The 25,227-nt window shown below is 44.7% G+C and overlaps 1 protein-coding gene across 6 annotated transcripts; it reads right to left on the reverse strand.

Moving 5' to 3' along the window:
- Positions 1-5,985: 5,985 nt before the first annotated feature.
- On the reverse strand, positions 5,986-23,650 carry LRRC8A (leucine rich repeat containing 8 VRAC subunit A). 6 transcript variants are annotated; one of them, XM_030961498.1, is made up of 4 exons: positions 23,565-23,650; positions 22,134-22,259; positions 11,345-13,508; positions 5,986-8,562 (listed from the first exon to the last, which is right to left on the reverse strand). In XM_030961498.1, the coding sequence occupies exons 3-4, from the start codon at positions 13,499-13,501 to the stop codon at positions 8,287-8,289; spliced, it is 2,433 nt and encodes an 810-aa protein (XP_030817358.1). In that variant the 5' UTR covers positions 13,502-13,508; positions 22,134-22,259; positions 23,565-23,650; the 3' UTR covers positions 5,986-8,286. The 6 variants fall into 6 exon arrangements, with proteins under 6 accessions (XP_030817358.1, XP_030817360.1, XP_030817361.1 ...); XM_030961500.1 differs by having other exon boundaries at positions 23,604-23,635; XM_030961501.1 differs by lacking the exon at positions 23,565-23,650 and adding an exon at positions 23,504-23,545.
- Between the last annotated feature and the right edge of the window lie 1,577 nt (positions 23,651-25,227).

The following is a 25,227-nucleotide window of genomic DNA, read 5'->3' on the forward strand; positions in this document are numbered from 1 at the left end:
CAGATCCCAGCACCAGCACCACGATGCCACCTGGGCTCTGCAGGGCTGACTCCCCGCCTCTCCACGTGATCCCTGTCCCAGCATGTGATAAAAGCCAGCCCTGGGCAGTTGGACTCTTGCACAGCTCAAAGATTTTTGTCCCTGTCACCAGTTTTGTCCCCAGTTCTTTGCTCCTGGCAGGGACATTCAGGAGTTCACAGTGTTGCTTTGGCTCTTGGTGGTAACAAAGCACACAAAAATTTTCTATTCAAGTGCACTCACCAGACTTGATGAACATCTGAGCTCCAAGGAGGAATCACTTTTAATTAATAACCCAGATTTAAAAATAGGGCAGTTAAACTGGTAATCACAGGAGTAAGTAAGATAAGGGGGGTGGGGTTTAAAATAAGATTCAAGTGTGAGGGAAAGATCAAGAGGTCTTAGAACAAATTTAAAGTACTGATTCAAAGTTCTTACAGAGCCCTTTTTGCTTAGTCAGCGAGTCCTGCCAGCACTTCAGCATATCCCCTGAAAGGGCTCTCCAGCCCAGGAGGTGACAAACAGTAAAATGTGGTAAAGAGCTTTCACTGAGGGTTTGGTAAAACCCATAGAGAATACTTCTGTTATTTTCATTCACAGCTGCTTTTTGGTAATTTACACCTTCACTTGCTCTGTTCACTCTCCTGCAGCTCCAGAAGTCCATATAATGTTTACAAATAAGTAAAGCCAAATCCACCCAAAATTCAAACCAGAGAGCAAAAATGCAGAAAGTGGGTCTGAAAGGCAGAGAGGGAGGAACAGTTGCCAGCCCAGCGGTGGCGCTCCCAGCCAACACATCCCTCCCACCGGGAATCCCTGGGGAAGGTTTTTCTCTCTAGAAGAAAACGTGTTTGGCTCCTACAGGAAACACCGAAAACACCCTCGGAGCAGCACTTCACAAAAATAACACCATGTGGGCGTGTTCTTGCATCACTCAGCCAGCCAAGGAAAACCCACCAAAAGGAAGGACTGCAAAATTCTCACAGGAAAGTGTTTACATCCTAGCAGCTGAATATCCATTAGAAGAGAGGTTGTTTGAAAAAAAAAAAGTTCTGTAAGGGAATTGTGGATAAAATCCCAAAAAAACTAAAACTTCCCTTTTTTTTTTTAATAAAGAGGAAATTAGGGGTTTAACTTTTTTTCAGGCTTTTCCCTCTACAAGGGAGGATATGAATTCAGTAGTTTAAAAAGCTAAATTCTGCCAGAGACTTTAATCATTGGACTACAAATCTGGAGAGGGGGGAAAAATAATAAAAAAATCAGTCTCCAGTGCTGCAAAGCCCAAAAAAATATTCCAGTAGTTCCTCCTTCCTCTTAACTCTCTCATCAACTGATGGAGTGGAAAAGTTTTTAAGGAAGATGCATGACCAGTGGGGAAAAAAAAAAAACAAACCAGTTCAACAGTTGTAGGCTGTTGCCTGCAAGTTTATTGTGTGACCCACCTCACCCCTCCCCAGGAGGCAGCAATCCTGGAGAACACTCCCACGCCACTCCTCAGTCCCTCTCCTCCGTCACTGTGGTGTCATGTCCTCCTCATTCCCACACAGGGTGGTTTTTACCAGCAGTTCATCACGTCACCTTCTCCACTCCCCTCCTTACACACACACACTATGACTCCAGAGGCTGTTTTGGTTCATGCCACAGCAGCAAACCACAGCTTTCCTGTTCCATGGAATGTTTTGAGCAATATAAACAGCAGATCACAGCAAACAATGCAGCAGCTACCAGGAGATAAAACCCATCCTGGTTCCAGGAGCTCTCCATGTCTGTCCTTAGGAGGCCTCCTGTTCCAGCCATACCTCTATTTTGAGCTCAGAAAGACCTTTCCAGCAAGAGGAAAACCACTCTGGCCACACAATGCCCAAAAAAGTCAAAAAGAACGATGCTACCTTTGCAAAGCCTTCTCTCCCCATAAGTTTACACAGAAAGGTTGACAGTACTCAGACAAAACTGGGAAATGGCTCCTTTTCCTTCCCTTCCTCCTCCTCCAAGAGCTCTTTTTGCAGACTCAACATTTTCTCCTGCCAGCTCTGCAAGAAAACTTCTGGCAAGCTCCATTGGAGGCTGCCAAAGCCCAGCCCATGGCTGTAGGAAAGGTGCAGATCAAGTGTTTCAAATGCCTTTTGGACTGGCACAATTACCCCAATAAGGGCTCCTGTTGAAGCTATTTGGAGCCAAGCCAGCTCAAGCAGCTCAGCACTCGCACCAAAACTGCTGCTGTGGAGCTGCCAGGGTTTTCAAGGAGGAAAATTTTCCACTGGACCACCTCACCTCTCCTGAAGTCTGATCAGCAACAAATGAGAGAATATTTAATGTGAAACAAGGAGCAAAGGAAGCATGATTTCCTCAGCTCCTCAAAGACCAGGTAAGTCCTCCAAAAGGTAAACCAGCCGAAAAGGAGCTGAGGTCCAGGTGAGGTTTAGATGACAAGGGACACTTTGTCCTCTCCTTTCGTGCTTCAGTCTTGCATTTCATTAAAACTCATCAATAAGCAGCATTATGAACTCCCACTCACCTGTTTCAAAGCCTGCTTACGTTCTCTGACTGAAGTGAAGTGGGGCCAATGTCACTGTGGTCAAGTGGTCACAGACAAAGGAAGTGAGGGAAGGCAAAACTCAAGAGAAACACTTTCCTACACAATAAAAGAGCTGCACAGACACTCAAATTTTCTTTTCAAGTCACAGGCTGATTCTCTGTAACACTTCATTAATTGGGAAAGACACTATCTGCCAGCATTTCCAGTTAAGGAGCCCATGGGGAAGACAGGAACTGAAATAATTTACCAATCTGAAGAAAATTCCTATGGCAACGGCCTTAAATTCAGCAACAGAAACTGTTTTGGACACTTGTAAAGTGATAATGAAATCTGTGACACAGGCCCAGCTTGGCACAGAGCAACCTCTTTCTCTATACATCCACTTAATTCATAGAGGATTGTCATACTCCACTAGGACTCTTGCAATGAGTAAAAGAACCCAATAATCCTACACAATAGCTGGAATTATTAACATCTGTCTTTTGAAAAGTGACATCATGGAAGGCTGAATGCCTTCATAGACAGGAAACACCAAAGAACAGAGACATAGAAAGAAAATGCAAATTAAAACTTTTATTCTGGTGAAGTGTCCAGTTGTACAAGTCTTTCAGAGCAAGCAAGAGCAGCCTTCAGTGCTCACGGGGAAGGTGCTGTTGCTCAGCTGCCCAAACAATCCCACATACAAAGTGAATGTCATAATTCTGAAATGTTACACCAAGTTTCAGGTCCCAGATGCCAAACCACAGCCCTGCTTGTGCATTTACACAATGGGAGTGAGCCATGTTTAAGCCATGAGTAGTGACTTATGGAAATGGACACATTTGTCAGCTGTAAAGATGACTCAGGCTCAGTAGCCCCCTTCTCATTAAGCCTCCTCCAGCAAAACTCTTCCATTGTCAAATAAAATTCCTTTAAAGGAAATGGAGAAAGGGATGGAAAATTCCAGGAATCCTAAATTAAGCCTTTGTGTGAACTCACACGAAGTTACCTTTGCCATTGGGGTCCAGCAATTCAAGTGCTGCTACTTTTGAAACTGGATTTTGGATATGAGATTTCTGGAGGATTTCATACTCCCAAAGCTGTTTAATATTAACCCACAGCTGGAAGGAAAAGAGTCTGAATCTAACTTTAATAATCCTGCCCCATTCCAGTTGTGCTTTGTACACTGTTAGAATGAGGTAGGACAGAAAACTCGTTCACTTTTGGCACATGCTTGGGGGGAAAGTACACTATCCACTGTGGCCAATCAGTAGGGTTAAAATGGAAGAAAAACTTTAAAAGTGAAGTTTAAGCAATAATTTTCCTAGTCAGCATCCCCACAGCCTTACCTTAGGTGACCTTCAGAGCAGGTGACTCTGCTTACAGTATGACAGAATTGTCTGGCAGTGACAAATCACCCCCGAAGTTAGGACATCTCTCCAGGGTTGAAAGAAAAAGAATCCAAGGGATGAGTTGGCTTCGGGCAGGCACTGCTACAAATACACTCCAGGGGAGAGCAAGCGCCTCTGGGGAGATGTTACATTAACAGATCTATAGAGAAGGCACAGCTATTGATGAGGGGGAAAAAAGTTACTCCTTCCCTTGAAGGAGGACTGAAAAAACATTTAAAAATCCAAGGAACTCAAACCATGCGAGTTCCATTCTAAAGCAGGAAAAGAGGTAAGGAAAGGAAACAATGTCACAGCCTAGGAATCAATAAAATTTGCAACTTTTTTCCAGACAACTCATCCTCTGTAAAGGATGTTATTGTTCTCAAAATTCCTGGAATCAATTGTTTAAGAGGGAAAAAAAAAAAAGAAGAGGACTTCATGTGGTTCAGCAACAGAAAGCCACTTAATACTATTTGCAGTAATGAACACCAAGAACTTTAATTAAAATGGAGTGAGCTAAATAGAGTGTATAAATGGTAATAAGAAAAAATAAAAAATGAGGTAGGCTATTAAAAAGAAGTGACAATTAATATGAAAGAACAGCACATCATGAAAGATACCTGTAACAGCTATTTAACCACTCAGACTGACAGAGTAAAATACTTCCAGCTGCTAAATTAATTTGGGATCAAATAAAATCAGAAAGTAATCTGAAACACAGAACAACTTCAGCTAACATTCCAGTGCACAGTGTCAGGGTACAGCACAATTTTACACATTTAATAGGTTTTGTATTCCTTGCCTTTCAGCTGGTTCAAAATAATTAATTGCAACTTATCACTTTTTGGGGTATTTAGCAGGAAAGATAAAGTGCATGTCACTAACCTTCAATCCTACCACGGGATGAGCATCCTTGTGATCTCCAAGAACTTGTTCAGCTCAGAAGTGCTATTAAGGAAACAGGTGGGTTTAATTAAAGTTGCTGTCTGCTTTAGCAGCTAATAAATAATCTGGTTTGCTACTGTTTTGAACAGCTTGTCAGGAGAACAAGACACTGACCAGGGCAGTGACTGTCTGCTTAAACTGAATGCTTTTTGTGAATGCACTGATCTGTGTCAGAAATAAACCCCTTAAGCTTAATTTTGATAGAAACTTGAAGGAAAATACAGAATATTCATTGATTGAATACTTGCAAGTGAGGATAGATTGTTGATGCAAGGACATCCCTCACAGAATGAGCAATCCAGAAAAGTTTGAGCAGTAACTCGCTCTGCTGTGGGTTGAGTTTTGCAGCAGTCCTCAGTGATAAACATGTTCAGGACTCATGGTCTAGATCATATCCTTAGAAGTTTTAAAGCTTTTTCCATCTCATCATACAAGACATACTCTGGAAGACCAAGCAGCACATATCAGAAGTAAATAATGCATATTGCTGTCTTTTAGAGTGACAATGTGTTTGTGTCACCTGTGTTTCCAGTACAAAAGTTATCAGACTGCAAGTTATCAGACTGCTCATCCCCATTCTGCCACGCAGGGAGCTCTCAAGCCCCAACAGCCATAACCAAAAGTGTTAAGCTTGGACTATTGCAAAAGCAGCACAAAGCTGGCGTTTTCATGCACGATCAATTACCAGCTTGTCTTAAAATTGCTTTGCACACCTCAGGCCCAGGGCAGTCTCTACTCAGGAAGCAGCAGGAGCACAGCACTGGAGTTGGAGGCAGTCCCTCCCTTCTGGCAGAACAGCCTTTTGTTCACCCATCCTGCTGGGATTCAGAGCTGTTCAGGAGGCTTGCAAGCTTCTAGAAGCACTGTAACATACTGTAAGGAGCTGCTTATAGAAACTCTAACCCAGCTGTGCAAAGTTTAGGTTGTATAACTAAAACCACACCTGGAATCAAAAGTCAAAGCACTCATCTCCAGTCTAGACATCCTGGAGAAATCTCACTGCTCCTGTGAGCCAGGTGAAACTCCCAGGGGGTGCTTTGCCCTTTCAGCCCTTCCTGGTCTAAAAGACATGAGTAATAAAACAGTCATCCAGTGGCCCTGAATAGCAAACAGGGGCCATTATTCTCCAGTGCTATCTTTTAGCACAGACTAAGGAAAAAAGCTTCCTTCACCATCCAAACAGCCCCCACATCCACCACAGGGAACTAACTGGAAAACAGCATTTCTGTAGCTAAGCCTGAAGCCATTCCTGCTTTACTCAGGAAACAAAGCACACCTAACAATTTCTGTCCTTTCTGTGAACCGAAATGCTTGGGCAAATACAAATACAATCCAATCAGCATCAGTCCTTCCCCATCCTTTCAGCTGTGGCCCCAGCTCTAACACAATTTCAAGACACTAACCCTATTAGAAGCCAGAAAAGCTTTTACAGTACCTTGCCTCCCAGATGGAGATTTAATTATATTATCCCCTGGACTGTTTAGACGTTTCATAATGAATGGACTAAGGGAAGCAAGATTTACATTTTTCTTAAAAGCAGTTTTATAAACAGATCTCCTGATTTTAATGTAGCTTTATTTAAGCATCTGAACATCAATAAATCCAGAGTCCAGTTAACATTGTTCATGGTTTCAGCATATTTAGTATATATATATTTCATATCTTACATCTGATGAAGAGAGCCACACTGTGCCTTATTGCCCCAGCATCCATGGGATCACCACAAGCCAGGTGATAAGCCAGGGCATTCACTGGCAGATTGTCAAGAATCACTCTGGAGCTGGATGGAGCTTCCCCCTTTGTACACATGGGAGGCCTCCAAACTTGTCATCCCCCAGCTTGCAGCACTGCACCTTGGAGCCAACCTGTTGGTCTGATGCAGAATGTTACAACCAGGACCTGTAGGTCCAGGCATCTCCTCTTCCTTCTGATGGAGGAACAAAAACCTTTGTTTCCTAGAGGCATCTCAACCACCCCACCTTAAGGACATGATAATCAGTAACTGTTACACATTATCTACCTCTGCCAGCCCAGAAGGTTGAGGGGTTTTTTGACAAATACCACCAAACAGGTTGAACTTGTTTCAGTAAAGGCTGCCCTGTTTCAGGAAGTCAGAAGAGCTCAGTCCACAGAGGATTCTCATTCTCCTCCTTAACAATGAGGGAATGAAAAGGGAAGGAACAAACAAGAGGACAAGATTTCTTTTCCAGCACCAGGTTCAATCGGCATTAGCCTCTTATTTAGGTCAAGAGGTGTAACAGGAACTGACAGCTGTTAAAGTGAGGGGAACAACAGAAGAGAACAATCAAGCAGCTCTCTAGACTGCGTCCACGAAAAACACTGGCAGAGCACTCAACAACTTAATTTAACAACTTAATTTTGGGGGAAGGCAGAATGGGGGACAAGAGGTGCAGAGGAAGCCCAAATTTCCTCTCCAGCCTCATGTGAGCCCCTGACACACTGGCCAGTTGTACATTTCTACTTGATATGCAACAAAATACCAGCAATTAAAAAGTAACTTGGAACTAAAAGCCAGAAGCAACTCAATGCTTCTGAGAGAGTAGATTAGACAGTCCAACTGCTTTTTATCCAGATCTTCCACCTGCACTATAACCATCCATTTCAGAACAGGCTAAAGCTCTGGAACTGTGTCAGTTAGTGCCTCCAGGACATCAGCTGGAGAAGGATGCTGTGATCTACTCACCCAAGCAAGTGACTTGAAACCATTACAGTAGTGCAATCTTAAAGATTTGGTTCCTTCTCCAGGGACAGAGGAGAAGGTGGGGAGTGTGCAAAGGGGAAAGAAAATTAGTAAAAAAAATTCTGCCTTCAAGCAGCTGCGAGATGTTTATCTCCCAAATCCTAATGCCAGCATCTAGATAAAATCAGCTGTCTGTGTCCTATCCCACCCCAGTCTGGGGGCTCACTGACTGAATCTGAGTCCGAGGGGAGCAGTACCAGCTGTCACAGAGATGGAGGTTCAAGAGGTTTCCTTGTCTCTTGATCTTTGCTTGCAGGACACTGGACTCCCTCGGCCCCTGACACACATAAGCCCTATTAGGAGCAATGCAGCAATCCCCACATTCATTTTCTCCTCCGTTCAAAGGTCATTTCTTCTCACCAGCACCATCCACCTCACCCCAATTCCTGTTCAGCAGAACAGCAACCCCTCTAATTCCCCCTGGGCCCTGCTCAGAGGCCAATTAATCTGTCTTGATCCTCATCCTGATCCCAAGCCTCCCCCATCCTGCATCTGAGGCAAGAAGCTGACTCATTCAGAGTCATGTTTGTCAAGTACTCCTCGGCCAGTTTCATAGTGACTGGAGTGGAGAAAGGGGAGCATCTGGGTGAAAGGGGACTGAAATGGCCTTTTGCTTCCTTCTAGTTGATCAGAGGCTTTCCCCTTTTCTCAGGGGTTCAAGCTTGCTCTTTGTCTGCCCTCCACAGGCGCTCTTTGACTTCCAAGGGCAGGGTGTTGAACAGGTCCTCCTCCACCACGAGCCCACTGCGTTTGAGCAGCGGGCACTCTCCCAGCTCCACGGGCAAGCACTCCAGGCGGTTCCCCCGCAGCTCAATCTGCGACAGGTTGGTCAGCTCTCCCACCCGCGAGGGCAGCGACTGCAGCACGTTGTTTCCCAGGTTCAAGGTTCTCAGCTTCCTGCACTGGAACAGCTCTGGTGGGAGACTCTCAATCTGAAAAAAAGAAACCAATAGCAGGCAAAGTCACCAACAGACACAGACACACCTTCACAGGTGACCAACAAGCCAACACGAAGCTCCAAGGTTTACAAAGTCATTGTTTTCAATCGTCCACTTCTCCCTTGAGCGAGTTCCTGCTTTCTGAGCTTCCTGCTTTGGGTGCTCCCAGTGCTATGATTGTATGGATTCCTCTTTCAGACGCTGCACTAGTTACAAGAGATCACCAATGATGGTGGCTAAAGTAGATATTGATGTTCTCCAAAGCCAGGATTAGAAGACCAGAAACCTGCTCACAGCTGGCCTACACTGTCAATGCTTTCATCTGTATTGGCTTCTTTCCATCACAAATCCTTTATTTCGTCATTGGATCTTAGCTCCTTTGCTTTAAGATGCCATTTTACTGCTGACATTACACTGAACAAAGACTGGATTTAATCAGGACTTCTAGTTTGGCTGTAAGGTGGCAGAGATTATATGGGTACAACCTCCTGGCCCTGAAAACTGCCAATCTTCTTCCATCATTTCTGTAGGGCTGCAAAATGTTGCAAAGACTTTCTAGGCTCTAGGGGCTTTTTACAGTGCCAAAAATAAAACAACAAAGTCAGCAGCTGTTAGCTTTCCCAGCACCACCTTCAGGTAACCATGAATCACTTATTTAGTAAGCCTTATTTCTAGCAAATCCTTGTAATAGTCCAGTCTTCCCAAATAATTTCTTTCTATGGCTAAGGTTTGCAAACACTAGGCTAGAAACTAAATGCAGCAACTCAGGATCCTCCCCTTAATACAAAGTCTCAGCTTGGAGGCTATAGTTTGCCTTTAAAAGCAAACATAACTTTTCTAAACTCAAATTATGTAGCATATCATTTGTGCTAAATTAGCCTGTAATCCATTCTGAATGAGGAGGAATCTAAGAAAAAGCCAAGATGAAACCAGACCAATTAGAAACAATTCAATGCAGTCATTGTTACTGGTACTGGAGTGTTTTGCAAACAGCAACATATGATCACAGACTCTTGAAAATAATAGTTATTTCAGGGACAAGTATTGATTTAGGAAGGAAGCAATGTGTTAGAGCAGCCTGCTTTCCAGTACAGGACAGCAGTGCCAGCCAACTCCAGAAGTCTCTATTTACTAAGACTGCTGAACTAGGAGAGGACATTTGAGATAATTCCTGGTCTTGGGAAGTGCCAGTCTCCCAGTCCTTGTGTTTCCTGCTGTCACCATTTACTGGGAATAACCTGGCTATCAGTAATTCTGGCTTGCACAGGTATCTAGTACAGGCTGGCTGTTTCATGGGGTCGTCACCACCTTTTGTTTCTGAACCCACTGGAGCAAAGGCTGCTCCAGCCTTCCTGTTGCATGTTGGTTTTTTTTCAGAGAGAAATGGGTGGTGCCACACTGTGCTGCAGGAAATGGAACTGCCTCTAACTCCACTCATCCAAGAAATGCTCCACCCCAAAACTGCAGAGGATACACTGCAGATTAACCCTTGGGAAGCTGTGCCAGGAAGGCTGCCAGAAGGCAAATGGTGTAGAATTATCTGAGTTCTGAACAATAACATACCACAAAGTTTACCAGAGCTTGGCCACCCACACAAACAGATGCATAACCCTCCAATGCCATGAAACCCCAGTGAGCAGATGTTCAGCTGGAGTTGCTGAATGACTGCCCCTTGTGTGCCCTTACTCTGCAGAGGCACAAGCCTTCAGACACCAACCTCAAATTATGGCTGCAGTTTTAGGAACCCTGTCTAATACTGAAATACACTAGCAATTAAATACTTGATTTGAGAGCACTTCTGTGAAAAGCCAAACCACACTCAAGCAGTTGTGTGCCTCTCACAAGCAATCTGGCAGTGTTCAGCCAGGAACAGATCTTGCCAATAGTAGGAAGGACCTTGATGTATGACAGTGAAAACTAGCACTGCTCCAGGACAATCCTGCTTGGTCCCAGAAGAAACCAGAAGCACTTAATTATCTGTCTGCAATTTGTACTTATGTTAGAGGCTCTTTCAACGTAAGGTGATAATAAACTCAAAGGGAAAAAGTCTCTCAGGAATTTGCAGACAGAATGAATAAAAGCTTCAGCTTTGTCAGATATGGTAAATAAAGTCTCCTTAGTCTTAAACAAAGAACTAGACATGGGTATAGTTTGCTTTAAGCAAATGAACACCCTCCAACACAAGCCAAGAAACATCTTATGGTAATCAGGCAGCAGAGCACACTTGGTCGTCCTCTCTTATCTGCCCTGCACTTAGACTGAAACAAAAAGAACATTTTATGAGACCAAACTATGGAGTACTCCTTGCAAATGCAAACTACTCTAAGGAAAGCTGTAAGCCAGACATGTATTCCCTACATGGCTGCTCCCACAGTGTATGTACATGTTTGAAGTAGACAGGTTTAAACACATAGTTTTAGATTAAGACTACAGTTCCTCAGATCTCCATTTTAAACCCAAAATTGATGACAATTTAGAGACTACATGCTTCCAACTGCAGAGAAACAACTGATTTGAAGGGTTTCTAAACGGCCTCTAATTGGCACTCGGAAGCAGCCTCACTGTTAAAGAGAGGAAAAGCAACAGGACAAGGACTCTTGGAAGACAGGCTTGCCCTGGAGCTATCTGCAATGTTTGGCCTTAGATAAACCCCTCAGAGAGATACAAAAGCAGTGCCAGTTGCATCCACAGACCATTGTAGCATGTTTAATCACACAGATAACAGAAGTGCCAGCACTATTTCTTCACACAGCAACTCAGCTCTTTGCTCACTTACCCTGTTGGCTGTCACAGCCAGATTCTGCAGGTTTTGAAGAAGTCCAACGTCTGGTGGTATGAAAGTTAAGTTGTTGTGGCTGAGATCCAAGTACCGAAGTTTTCGGCAATAGAAGAGCTGGGTAGGGATCTTTTCTATCTTGTTACGGTTCAGGTAAAGGCGTTCCAAGTTGGTCAGGTTGCCTATCTGCATGGGGATGTAGGCAATGTGGTTGTACCACAATTTAAGGCAAGTGAGACGATGTAAGTGCTGGAAGCTGATGATTTCCTCAATAGTCTTTAAGTTGTTGTCCTTCAGGTCTATTTCCTGCAGATTGTGGAGGCTAAAGATAGAGTGAGGAATGCGTTCCAAGTCACACCGGATCAGCTCAAGCTCTGTCAGGTTGACCATCTTCTTAAGGCTGTTGAGGACAATGAGCTTGGTACCCTCATTGTTGATGGAAAGCTTCTGAAGATGGACACCAACATCTGTCACCACCTGTGGCAGTTTGGTGAGGTTACTCTTCATCCTCAACACCTTCAGCCTCTTCAGCTCCCTCAGTCCATCTATCACAATGTACCGGTTGTTCTCAGCACTCAAATTCCCTGTTAGGTGAAGCTCTTCTAGTGTCTTCAGGCTATAAATCCAAAGAGGAATCTCCTTAATGTCTGTGAACTTGATGTGGAGAGATTTCAAATTCTCCCTCAAGAAGGCAAGGGCTGGGGCCTCGATTTTGGCAGCTGTGTGGTAGAGCCACAGTTCCTTAAGGCTGGTGAGCTGAGCAATGCTGGGGGGAATAGTGACATCAGGGATAAGCTCCAGCTTCAAGACCTCCAACTCAATGAGGTCAAAGACTGTGTCAGGAATGCCACTCAACATGAAAAGATGCAATTCCAGCTTATCCTGAGAGTTTTTGGTGATCCTCTGGCGTAGTTTCTCCAAAGTCCACTCATTGTTGAGGTTCAGCTGCCGCAATTTGTTCTCACTCACCTCTGACAGAAAGACAGCAAAGCGCTTGGAGTAGAGGGGGTCGTACTGATCAATCAGATGGAGCATAAAAGCAAAGTCATTTTTCACATCAGGAATGTCACTGTAACTGCTCTCCTCCCGGATGGACTCAAAGGAGTATTTCTTGAGTGACCGCCTCAACATCCACCACAGTGTGTACATGCAGATCAAACCATAGAAAATCACCAGACTGATGTAGAAAGAAGCCAAGATTTTGAAGAGAGTGGCCAAAGGATGAGCACAGCGGTACATCCTGTAGCCAGTCAAGCTCTCGATGTCCACTTTACAGTCTACATCAAACGTTATGTTGTTGACATAGTACACAGTATAGCAAATTATCAGAATGAACTTGATTACTTTGATTATGGTCTGTCTCATGTACAAGCGATAAACTATGTCTCCCTCTTCCACATGAGTACGGAACTTTTTCACTTTCTCAAAGAGTGCTTTGGCTTGCTCACCTTCCTTTTTGTCCAAGACACCAGTCTCAGACCTGTCCACAATCCCTTGCTCAATTCGAGACTTTGTTCTCTGCAGCATGGGAACGGTGGCTTCCACATCCTCACTGACCGTGGAGGATTTCTTGTCCATGGAGCCATTCATTTTTCCAAATGCTGGTTTGGTATCACTCTCTTCCACCACTGTCTCAGACAATGCTCTCGTTGTCCACGGAGAGTCAAAACACTTAAGCAAAATAGACACAAAATGCTCCAGCTTGGAGCTGGTCCTTGGGAACTTGAACCAGAAGTTGCTACAAGCCAGAAAGATGAGGGTATGTAGCAGCACCAGATAAGGAAAATACTTGGCAAACCAGTGTAGACGGTTCTCGTAACACACCGCATCCACATAGTTGTACTGGTGCCGGTCCAGATCGTATCGGATCCCTGTAGGCCCCGAATCAGCAGAGGGAACAAGACTGGTGTTGTAGTAGGGACGCTCCGGAGCTGCCACGGTCCATCCCCTGACAGAGTCATTGCAAGAGTCTTTGGTAACCCATTTACAGGGCAAACAAATCATTTTGTCCTGGGTGACCTGCAGCGTCCCTCCAAACACGGCGATCATCAGCATCACGATGGAAATGTAGTCCGTGAAGACGTCCCACCACGGCTTCAGGATGCGATAGGCTGGCTGAGTGTCAGCGAAGTAGCGCAGCTCAGTGACTGGAATCATGATTCACCTGGAACCAAACCAGAAACAGCTTAGAGAGTTTTGTCCTGCTCTTCAAGAGGGCATGAGAAAACACATGTTAAGTGCTGGCATAGCAAAACTGGGATTAGCTGAGATGCAATTTCAAGTAACTGCGAGACAAATGAATGAGGCTGCCTCTGAGTCATTTGCTACAGCCCAGGCGGTGATGTTTGTTCAGCCTCCCGTGACAGACAAATTGTCACAAAACCTCAGAACTGGTACTTATTGTTAGCAGTCTGTGGGGTAAGACACTCAAAGAAAGCTCGCAGGGCAGACTTAACTCCCTTGACCAGACCAGTACTTGGAAATTTACTGTTTTATCCAGGGATTTTATTTCAGGGATGAAGGAATTTGCCAGCACTGTTAGAAGTGATAAAATCTACACACAGACCATATTTATCATTGGTTTGTTACTGCTTCTACATAAAATTCTGCATATGGCTGGTTCTCAGATTGAAGGGGCAAGGAAAAATATCTACATACAACACAGTTATGTTTCCTAGAACCACTTCATTGATGCAAGTCATTATAACATTCATAAAGCAAGCTGGAAAAGAGAAAAAACATTGCTCAACATCATGACTTTTCCAAATAAGTAATTTTGGCTTCCTTCCTTTGTGTTAATTCTCCAAGGAAAGATTAGCTACTTGCCTTCTGAGAAATTCAGTACTGAAATGCTGTAGCAGCTGTGTTTTTGCCTTACTTACTTCAGAAACAGAAGAAGGGGGAAACATACTTCGAAGAATTTGCTTCTCTGACCAACCTAGAGTTCATCCCAGCAGGGATTTAAGCGTCACAAGGGAAATCAAAAGGTTCTGGGAAGCACAGGCCTGATGGCAGAGCTTATTCTGTCCTTTAGACTTGCCGACGAAACTTTGAGCAAGCTCTTCAACAAGCCATAGAAAGCCCCAAACCTGACTGATCCATGGATAATGGAGCTGACAAAATTCCCCTATTTGAAAGGTAACACAGAAGAACATGGAGTCACTGTAACTCATTCTAATGACAGTGAAAAAGCAGTAATACCACAGCATCCTTTTAGCAGAGTTCAGGAGCAAGACAAGCACTAGTCTTTCAGCCGTTTTGAAACTCACACAATTCAAGTATAAAGGAGAAAACAAAAATTCAAGCATGCTACCCCAAGACATAAGATTTCATTTGTACAGACAGTCCAACAAGTCCTGGAGGGCCAAAAGCTCAATATCACTGGTTGGGACAAAGCCTTCTGTGACAAGGGGGGGGTGCCCACACCACCTGCTTTGGTAGAATTCAAGTTTTTATTTCAAATTAATTTCCACCACTGAACTGCAAAGAAAGCCATTCCTAACACGAAAGCACCACATTCCCTAGAGATACTAAATACAGAACTCTATTCTTTGGTTTGCTGTTTACAACAATAAGTGGTCAAATGACAACTTTGGCTCAGTGCTGCTTGGGAAAGTTTCAAGTAACTACAGGTGGTAGATTGATAGATGAAAACCATTCCTGAAGTAAAATTTTTCCTTCTGCCCATCCAGGTCCAACACTACATTAGTCCATCACAAAAGCCAGACTGGGGAAATTCCACTTTCTTTTTATGGGTAATTTTGAGGGGAAAAAGTGGTATTACCTGTTCTACAAATTCAGTAAAACAAGGAACAGCAAATCTATAAATGATCAACCAGCAAAGTCACAAACAAGGGATGAAAACAGTGATCTAGAGCACTGTCAGAGGAAAAAAACGTCCTGTAGGACTGCAGATCCCCTGAGAAGTGTGCAGAGCCCCTGCTGACACACCTCTGCAGAAGGAACTGCACTAAACAGGGCAGGAGAATTGTGCATCCAAAGGGGAGGGAGCAGCCAAAGCTGAACGTCTTCTGGACAGCATCTGAGCAGCCAGAGGAGACTGACAAGGTGTTGAAAGCCTCCCTCCCAGCCCTGTGACTGCCTTGCTGCAAGCCCTAGGCAAGGCATTTCAGCTTCCTCCTTGGAATACATCTGCCTCAGGGAGAGGAGAGCCCACTAGCGAGATACATTTAGGAAAAGCTGTCTGTGAGTACTACAGAAATAATAATTGCAGGATAAAGCAGAAGCTCTCTCTACACATCAGAACACCTGAAATGAATCCAGCAGTTAAACAGCTATTCATGAAAGAACCTACTCCTTCTACTCCATATCAAAGGGAAAAAATATGTTTATCTCTTTCCTCTTGCCTTGATACCACTTGTCCTCAAAGGTCCTTCCTGCTTCCTCCCTCTTGGTAGAGAAACTTGTAGGAAATATCAGACTCTCCATGGTAGGATTATGAAACTGGGATGATCTCTTTTCAGGAACTGGGGTCTCGTGACACTTGCAAAAGTGTTGTAGTGCTGGGTTTACTCAATTTGCTCAATCCAGAAAATGCCTAATTCTTTCTCGCAAGAAATGAACCTTTTACTCACTTTGATTTGTAGCTCAGGATACGTAGGAAGGAAATCAAAAAGAAATTAGCACAGCTGGCTCCCTAATTCTGCTTACCAGTCACATGGGGTAGGAAATCCCCCTTTACACTGTGCACTTACAAGACAGCTAAAAAAAATCATGAGCATCCCTTGAAACCTATTACAGTTCAGTGTCAGCAATTAACAGGGTGGAGCAGGAAATCTCCTGCCTTCCAGGAACAATGACAGGGGCACTAGGGGAAGAAAAGAACATTGACAGCAAATTCCCACTTCTGGCAGCAGTGGAGACGCCATTCAAGTCTCAAAGAGGAACAATAAAACTAGGGCCCACCTTTTCAGGAGCTGGAATTTACTGTCTTATCTAATCTTATTCCCAGTATCTGCAATGAAAGGGAAAAGTACCCAGCAAAAACTTGAAAAAGTAGATGGGGAAAGTCACATCCCTCCTCAACAGATTCTCTGTGCATGCAATTCAATTCTAACTCCTGATAGTTCTACATCAAGAGATGTATCTTGTCATCAAATGTCATTTTTATTTTGTGAACTGCATCCTGTAGTGATTTTAGAACACGATTCTTGCTGCAACATTCTCCATGCTGGATCAGAACAGTTTTGCTGCTAGGGTGGATGAGAACAGCAGACTACAAACCACATTCTCAGGCTCATCTCTGTCACTTGATTCTCCCATGCACAGAAGGATTCTTACCACAAGGACTGGGATTTCCACCACTCTGTAGGGAGAAAACATCCAGGTAGCTGGAACACCAACTCTCCCAACATGGGCAGTAGAACAGAGGGATTTACATGGAGGGTATTACTCTGGCATAGGACTGGGAACAATCCTTGCATGAAAAGAGCTGGCCAGAAATAAAGTTACCTCCCTTGTGACCAAGAGCAAACCAAGATCCCCAGGACCAGAACACTGGAGATTTCAAGCTTCTGCTCTTTTTAAGAGTTGGATTCCAGGATGGTATGTCAGCAGCAAAATATTCACTGTGAAGAAGCTTTATTTGCCAAGTCACTTCTAGCACACAGCCTCACCAAGGGCTGAGCACAGAACACCTGAACTGAGTGAATGAGCTTATGGACAGGAACAGCTACAGAAAAGGAAGTTCAGTGTCAGGGCAGTGTTGGTGAAGAAGAGTCCAAGCTCTTTCATATATACTTCAAATTGCAGAGCCTCCACTTGGAGCTCAGGAACAGGCAAATTTGCAGTGTAGTTACCTCAGCCACAGAAGTCATCAATACTGAGATTCTGAAAGAGTGCTTAAGTTTAAGGACAAGTTGACTTTACTAAATTTGCATAAGCTGATACATAAAACTTCTCAGTCTAAACTCCTTGTCAACTTACCAGCCACAGTCCCTGGGCAGTCCCCAACCACTGCCCCCTTAGAAACAACTTTAACATTGTAGGGTTTCAGCTACATCAAGCAACACTACTTTGAGCTTCTCTATACCCAATAAAGAACCACCTCAGGACAGTTTAGAGCAGCAACATCTGAGATTGTTCAGTAAAAGATCTGTATGCTAAAGCCCCATTGTTATATAACAGGATCAATACAGCCAAGATAAACATGCTCCTGAAATATTTACACATTCCATGTTTGGCTACTAAATACCTCTTCAGGGCCTGCAAATTCACCTGGATCCAGATTTGCATCCCACCAGGAACCATCTCTGCCTCAGCCTGCAGGGCACAAACCTACAGCCTCCCCACTAATGCTGAACAGGCTGTCCCAAGTGAAGAAACAGCAGTTCCAGACTTACATAACCAGCCTGCCAAACCTACCCAGCCTTCAGCCAACCATAAGCATCACCAAGTACTAATCCTATGTTTTACCAAACACACCTGGAGGAGAAAGATAATCACTCATGTTGGAATAACAGGGACATTCTGAACAAACCACACCTACACAGTAAAACCAGTCAGAAACAAGATTAAATGCATCTAGCTGACAGGTATCATAAAAGCAGCAAGCACCTTAAAGGCTGACAGAGCTGAGAGCATGAATGCTTCCCACAAACCACAGGTATTAACAGAGTAGCTATTCTCTGATTTTGACAATTCCTCTATCCAAAACCATTTAATTTCAAAAACGGAAGATTGACCTATTGTCAACAGACACCTAGCTGAACAGTACTTCAAATTCCTGCCTGCAGCTGCTGGCCAGCACATTCAGCTCAGGACAGAGTGAACAGAAACAACATCACTGCTCTGTTTCACTGGCCAGTTTGTCAGCTTGACTCACCATTGCTGAATACTTTATCCAGCCTCCTCTTTCGTCCTCTTCTGTCGGCCATTCTGTTACTAACAAAGCTATTGGCCAGAAAGCACTTATATGCACAACCTCAAGACACATACAAGAATGCACAAACCCCCCTGATTTGAAGAAAATCCTCACATTTAGTCTCACAAAACAGTTCTGGGTAAGTAGACATGGATGAATTTTTATGTTGAATCTTGCAACCCTTTAGTTTCGTCTACACATTTTTAATTACCAGTTGATTTCATTTTAAAATTGTGGACTGCAAAGCACAAGTCAAACCCCACTGACAGAATTTCTTACCTTTCAGAAGCCCAGAGAAAGAGGGAGTTGTTCAGGTGCTGACAGCATCAGAGGTAGATAGAGGAAATAAAAACCTTGATGCTTTCAAGGCTACAGCCCTGATTATTAACGCGCTACAACACGTTACAGTAAGTTTTCAACAGAGCAGAGCTTCCCTCCTCAGCAAGCTGCCACCTGAAATCCTAAAGAAGGGCATGACACAGAACTCTTTGTTCAAAAATCAGGAAATGCAAGAGCTTACTAGGCAGAAATGGGACTGGGAATTTATGTTTCTCCTCCCCCATGTTTATTAGGTCCAGAATTAAGGGGGGGGGGGGAAAGGGAGGCTGAAAACAGAGCTGCTTTCAGGCACCCCTCAGACAACCTTCCAAGCTCAAGAACAGCCACATGACCATCTGAAAAAGCCCAAGACATGAGATGGAACAACTGCAGTTGTTTTGTCCTTTGCTGCTTAGAACAAAACAGCAGTGAAGCCAGATACCAAAGACCTAAATAACCATTATTCCTGCATCAGGCCCCTTCTGCTTTAAAAAGATAAACCCCTCCTGTGGGACAAAACATCTTCTGAGGCAGAGAAATCAACATGATCACTAGATGATCTTTAAGGTCCTTTTCAACCCAAACCACTCTATGTCAAGTTAAAAGGGTCACTTATCATTTTGACAGGGTGGAACAGGTAGTGAACCCAACACTGAAAGGAGGGTAAGGTGGTTTTCACAATGTTCAGCCCCACCCAAGCCACATGACACAGCAGGATAAAGTGAATCCACTGCATCACATTGTCTTTATTGAAGTTCATTAAAAAGAATAAACCACCTACATTAGGGGTAGTATTTTATCATCTTTACACCTAGCCATTAATTGACTCTGTCAGATGCAAGACTGTCAGTCTCAAGCTTAGTGCAACAGCTCCTGTTTACCATCACACAACCACGCGTGTCCTGACAAGTACAGGGAAGAACAGCTGCACCACCAGAACAATCCATGCTAGACTTAGCTTGGCCTGCCACATTTTCTGCCTCCTGACAGTGTTTTGCTCCAGCTGCACAGAACTGAGCACAGTCTGTAGTTCCCAGCATCACTGACACTTGGGGCAGGGACTGTGTGCTGGTGTTGTAAATTTAAGTCCATCAGATGACTTGCAACACTGATGTAAACCAGAGCAAAATGGCTGTGTCAGCTTATAAATTATGAATGTACATGGCCACAGGCTTCCTATCCAAAATTAATTTTCTATTTGCCATAACAAAAATGCTTCAAGGACAGGGCATTGAACCTGTCTTGGAAAAGCACAACTGACTTCCTCCAACACAATGAAGCAGTCCCTTGTGCTGCCTGATACAAGTGATTGAATTAATTCTGCTAGTAACTACTTAAGAAAACCAGACCAGCTCCAAGCACCTCACCAGATGCAGGAGAGGGCTCTTCAGCACTTAACTCCAGCACTGAGAGCTGGAAGAACCAGCTGCTCTCAGTTCTCTGTAGGAAGGGTAGACAGAGCAGAGCTTTGGCATAACTAACAACAGATAAGAAGTCAACACTAAATTCCAAGTGAGTAAAAGCAAGGATAACTTAATTCATTGATGACAGACTGTCACAACATGCACAAATCCATGGGTGTTACCACAGCTATTTTCAAGCTCCAAGAGATGAGCCAGTCAAGATGAAAGACGACACAGACAAGAGCAATGCAAGACAATTAAGACATCAACTATCAGCACACTAATATTTTGCACCAGTCTGAACAAAGAGGAGCAAGTACCTCTTCATACATTCCCTACAGGGTTTGCCCTCAGGACCACCAGCTCCAAAACTGTGACTTCCAGCTCAGAACATTTTCTGACTATATTAGTTAATAAAAAACAGACCAACTCACCCTGCATCATCAAGGCTGGATAAATCCACAACTCTAAAGGAGAGCCTGTTAACTAGTCCAGCGCACATCTTTACTGTGCACAGAAGAAGGCTGAAGCTCCAGGAGCAGCAGTCACTAGAGGAGCTTTGTGAATTGCCAAGGTAATTTTATAGCAATGTTAACAATGTTTGGTACACAAGGTGAGGGCAGCACTGTGACGTCAGCAAGGGGGCCAGGACTGAATTCACCTTTTAGTTTCAAAAGCAGCTTCACAGCAGCAGGAAGGGCAGAGATAACCCAGCTATAGCAACTGGATTTCAAGCTGCAATACAGGACACATGCACCACATCAACAGTTTAAGAAAAAAGCTGCTTGGAAGCATTCAAGAGACTTTCTCCAAAGCATATAGACTGCTGAATGCCTGTTCAGTATTAGTGTGCATAGCCTAAACTGAGGCTGGGTTTGAAAACACTTGTAGAAATGCATAAAGGGAGAGTCACAACATGGCAACTGAAGACTCTGAATTTTAACTGTTACCAAAACAATAGATGTACACATCTCTCCTCACTTTAAGGAGCCCCACACAGAAATCCTAATAAAGCCTTCTCCAGCACGACTCACCAAATAGTGCCCCTCTATTTTATGAGATACCAGTTAAGCTCAGTTAAACACAAAAAGACTTGCTTCTGAAATACTCTACTGAACAAAAACCTTCTTTAGTATCTGGAAAAAGCACATGAAGGCTTCTAAAAAGCCTGCTCTAATCAAACAGCAATAATTTCATACATGTGACCTCCACTGCTTATTTCATTTATTTTTTTTAATAGCACAAGGAACTCCCAAACCACAGACCATCTCTCTTGACTGCCTGCAGCAGCTACTATAATGTAACCAGCTTCAGAAAGTCATCAGTGGAAGGCTTCAGGCACTCACATCTCAAGCATGGCAACATTAGCTTTTAAAACATGGCTTCTGGCATGCTTTAAGGAAATATTTATGCATGTTGTCTTTGACCTACAAGAATTAAAAGAGTTTCCAAATACCACGACAAAGTTAAAAAAAGAAAAGGGTCAGTGAACTGCCAGAACACCAGATGAGCCTTAGGGGCTTCTTCTATTCTGGAATGAACACACTGCACATCCCTGCTCAGAACACAGCCAAGCTGGACAGAATTTCCCATCCTGAAGATGGGAACAGAACTCTGCAAAGCCTTTAATCACTGTCCCAGGGCACAACCAAGGAGGCTGGGAGATTCCTGCAATGAGTTTCTGTCATTGCCCAACTGACACCCACACAGGTGACAGGTGAGTGCACTGGGAAAAGCTGCCTGGAGACGCCTATACAGGAGGACAAACATCAGCCCACGGGAAATGGAAGGGCACCCACCAAACCAACAGCTCCTCCTACTTCTCAGCTGCATTCCTTTCAAGCAGCAGTCACCAAAACATTTACCAGGCAGCCTCTGTATTTATTGCTAAGTGCAGTAACAAGTCAGGGTTAATGTGGCCAGGATTTAATTTTATGAGCGACTATATACTGTTATATTCTACTTTTTACAAGGCTCAGTTCCTTTGTCATCTCCAAGCTGGCTAAGGGCTCCCAAAATTTAATTAACACTACTACAATTAAACACCACCGCTGTCTGACCAACCACCTATCCTCAATATCAATTATCTCATGCACTGTGCTTTGCATCTATGTTTAAGCAGGCCCCTGGTTTTTTTTTTTTTTTTTTTTGGCTTGACCACTCAGAGCTGGCCCAGAGCCCTCACCTTGCAGCAGGGTTCTGCTATCTGCACGTCAGTTCTCTGTGCTGGAAGTGGCTGATATTCCTACGTGCTGGACGCCGAGCGAGTGCTGAAGCGCTGCACTCCCCACAAGCCATGGGAACAGTTTCCCTGAAATGAAACACAGATTATCAGCAAAAAAGAGGGGATCAAGTTCACAGAGGGACATGTAAAAGCTCGGCAAACAGTATCTAAGAAGCAACAAACAACTCAGAGGGTCACTGGGAGCCAGAAAGAGACATGCTGATACCTAGAAATATGGCAAGAACACTAGGAGCCAAGTAAAACTCAGCAGGAAGGAATTTCCAGCATCTGTGATTCTAACAGAAGTCACCAAAAAGCAGGTGTTGCAGACTAAGCCAAAAGAGATGCTGAATACTAATATCACAACTAAGTCTACACAAGTAGAGGCAGAATAACAAATCATTGTCAGATAGGGAAAGAGATGCCTAATTTCTAGTTTGAAAAGCCTGATCCACTTTTAATGCTACTGTCAGAGTATCCGAAAACACAGATCACACTCCTAACCACTCCAGATTCAAGCAACTACCTCCTTCGCTCACAACACGGATCTTCTTGAAGTGGAAGCAGTTTAGCACCATCAACAAAAATTACAACAAGGGCTGGGTTTTTTTTCCTTGCTTCCTGCGTGTCAGCGCGGGGCATGGGAAAACAGGCAAGGGAGCAGATCTTTAGAGGATCTCTCAAGCATCCAGCCTCCCAGCCATGTAGGAGAGGACTGCAGAACATCGGAGAGCGTTGTGTTAACAACAGGGAGAAATGAGAAAGAATAGACATCATTGGGAGAAAGTCCAACCCCATAATGCTGAAGATGTCCGAGGGTTCATTCCTCTTGATCCCAAAGTTGCCATTCGGGCTGACAGATTTTGAAGCAACACCTTGCAAACCATTTTAGCCGTACCACGGTGCCGCAAAGGCAGCACCGGGAGGAGAGGACTCTCTGACCTTCTCCCCGCTCCAGGCAATGGGTACCAGCCTCAACCCAGCACACCTCGGCACCAGCCCCCGCCACTCCACCGCGGCTTTCCGGACACAGAAAAAAACATCTTCTGGGAGATATAAATAAATCCCACCGCGCTTCCGTCCGCAGGTAACAAACAGCGGCGTCCTCCCCTCGCTGGGGGGACACTGCGCACACCCCGGCCCTGCCTCACCCCACAGACGGGGCGAGGACCCCCCTGCCCCGGGCGCTGTGAGAGCAGGGACGGCGGGACACGGAGGATCCGAATCGCTGCCCAATTACTCAGCAAATCCTTCCTGCTCGCCGCTTCCGAGCCCCCTCAGCCGCGCCCCCCCCGACCCGGCGTCCCACCCCATCCCCTCCAGGACATCACCTCACAGGGGGACACATCCCCACAGCCCGCCCGTGGCGTGAGGGGAGCGCGGCACACCCACCTGCCCGCCGCGGCCGTGCCGGGAACCCACCGCACCCACCTGCCCGCGGCGCCCACCCTCCCTTACGCCGCCCCGGCGCCTTTTGTCCGCCCTGCCCGCAGCGGCCCCGCCCCGGATCTGACCTCACCCGGCCGGCGCTGCCACCATCGCCTCGTCCCACCGCCATCTTGGGGGCGGGCATGGCAATACGGGCGCGGCGCCATCTTTGTGCAGGGCGCGCCCCACAGGGGAGCGGGCAGGAAGAGCGGGGAGAGTGAGGGCGGCGGCGCCATCTTGGTGCCGGGCAGCGCTCAAAATGGCGCCAGTCTTAAAGGAACCGAAAGCATTCAGCTGCTGAGGAGTTTGTGGTGCCTGAAAAAAGTGATTCACTGGTAGTTATTTTTTACTTGTCTGACGCAATGGAGAACACTATAATTCATAATTATAGTGCAGCATAATTTCTTTTGAAATGAATAAAGGATGGTTCAAAGGCATTAGTTGTAATTTTATTAGTGTACAGCAGGCAGTTCTGAGTAGTTAAGTGCAGCCAGTTTTAACTTGTCTACATCAGTGATGTGTGTAACAATAAAGTGAGTGCATCTGTGGCTTTCTAGGAATATTATAAGTCTTAGCAACTTCCTGTAGCCACAGGCACAGGACCTATACTAGAGGAGCTGGGATCGCAGTGCCAGGACATAGAGCTGTAGACTCTTGTCAGCCTAGTGCAATAGCTAATTTTTTTTTTTAACTCAACACTAGTTAAGAATTGCTCATGTCCCAATGCCTTTGTTAAATTAAAATTACCTGAAGAAAACAAAGGTTGTGACTTTCCTTGAGTTTTACAGTTAATAGTACAAGGTCAGATGTGTCCTTTACATCACTGACCTCATCCAGAAATTTCTGCTGAATTTCAAGAGGGCATTAAAGTGAAGTTTCATTATACTGTTGGACCAATATAATGCCTAAATCCTGACAGAAGTTGGGGGCTTCTGTCGATCTCTTTTTCTCCCTACTCCTCCCTGCCCACATCTTTTTCCTTGCAGGACCTTTTGCCCTTATATCCACCCTGAACTGCTTCAACTCATGGACCTGACAGAAAATTGGCCATTTTTCTGCAAAATTGGCTTTTTGCTAATATATCTAAACAAACAAGCTCAGTTCAGGGACAAACAACAACCAGGGAAGACATAAGGCTGGTGGAGGACAGGGCAAAGAAAGCACAGGAAAAAATGCCACTAAGCCGTTTGAAAGCTCCAGATCTGACATGAACATTCTACAGAACCAAATTTTCCTTCCATCTGTTTGTTTCAGTGTTTGATTTAAAGAGAAATCTAGACAACAGAGTTTTCCTCTCCCTGCAGACATTCCCTCCTGCTTAATCACCTCAGGGATGCCTGAGGGGTGTCGCATTGGGATTGGGAACCTTTGGCACAGCGGATGCAGCCGCTTCCTTTCCCCATGGCTCATTTTTTCCTGCTGTGAAAGGGCGACAGAAATTATTCAGGAGACTTACAGGACCTGACTCATGGGTGCAGGTCAGGCCTTGTCGCTAAAGAAGAGGGAAGAGAGGCCAGTTTTCTCTCAACACCTCACTGCAGCAGCTGTCAGCTCTCAAGCACTGAGGGAGAGCTCGGCTCCCACCCACAGCCCGGGGCCGGGCAATGCCGCAGAATCGTGGCAGGAG

Source organism: Camarhynchus parvulus, chromosome 17, assembly GCF_901933205.1.
Source record: "Camarhynchus parvulus chromosome 17, STF_HiC, whole genome shotgun sequence".
Lineage (NCBI taxonomy): Eukaryota > Metazoa > Chordata > Aves > Passeriformes > Thraupidae > Camarhynchus > Camarhynchus parvulus.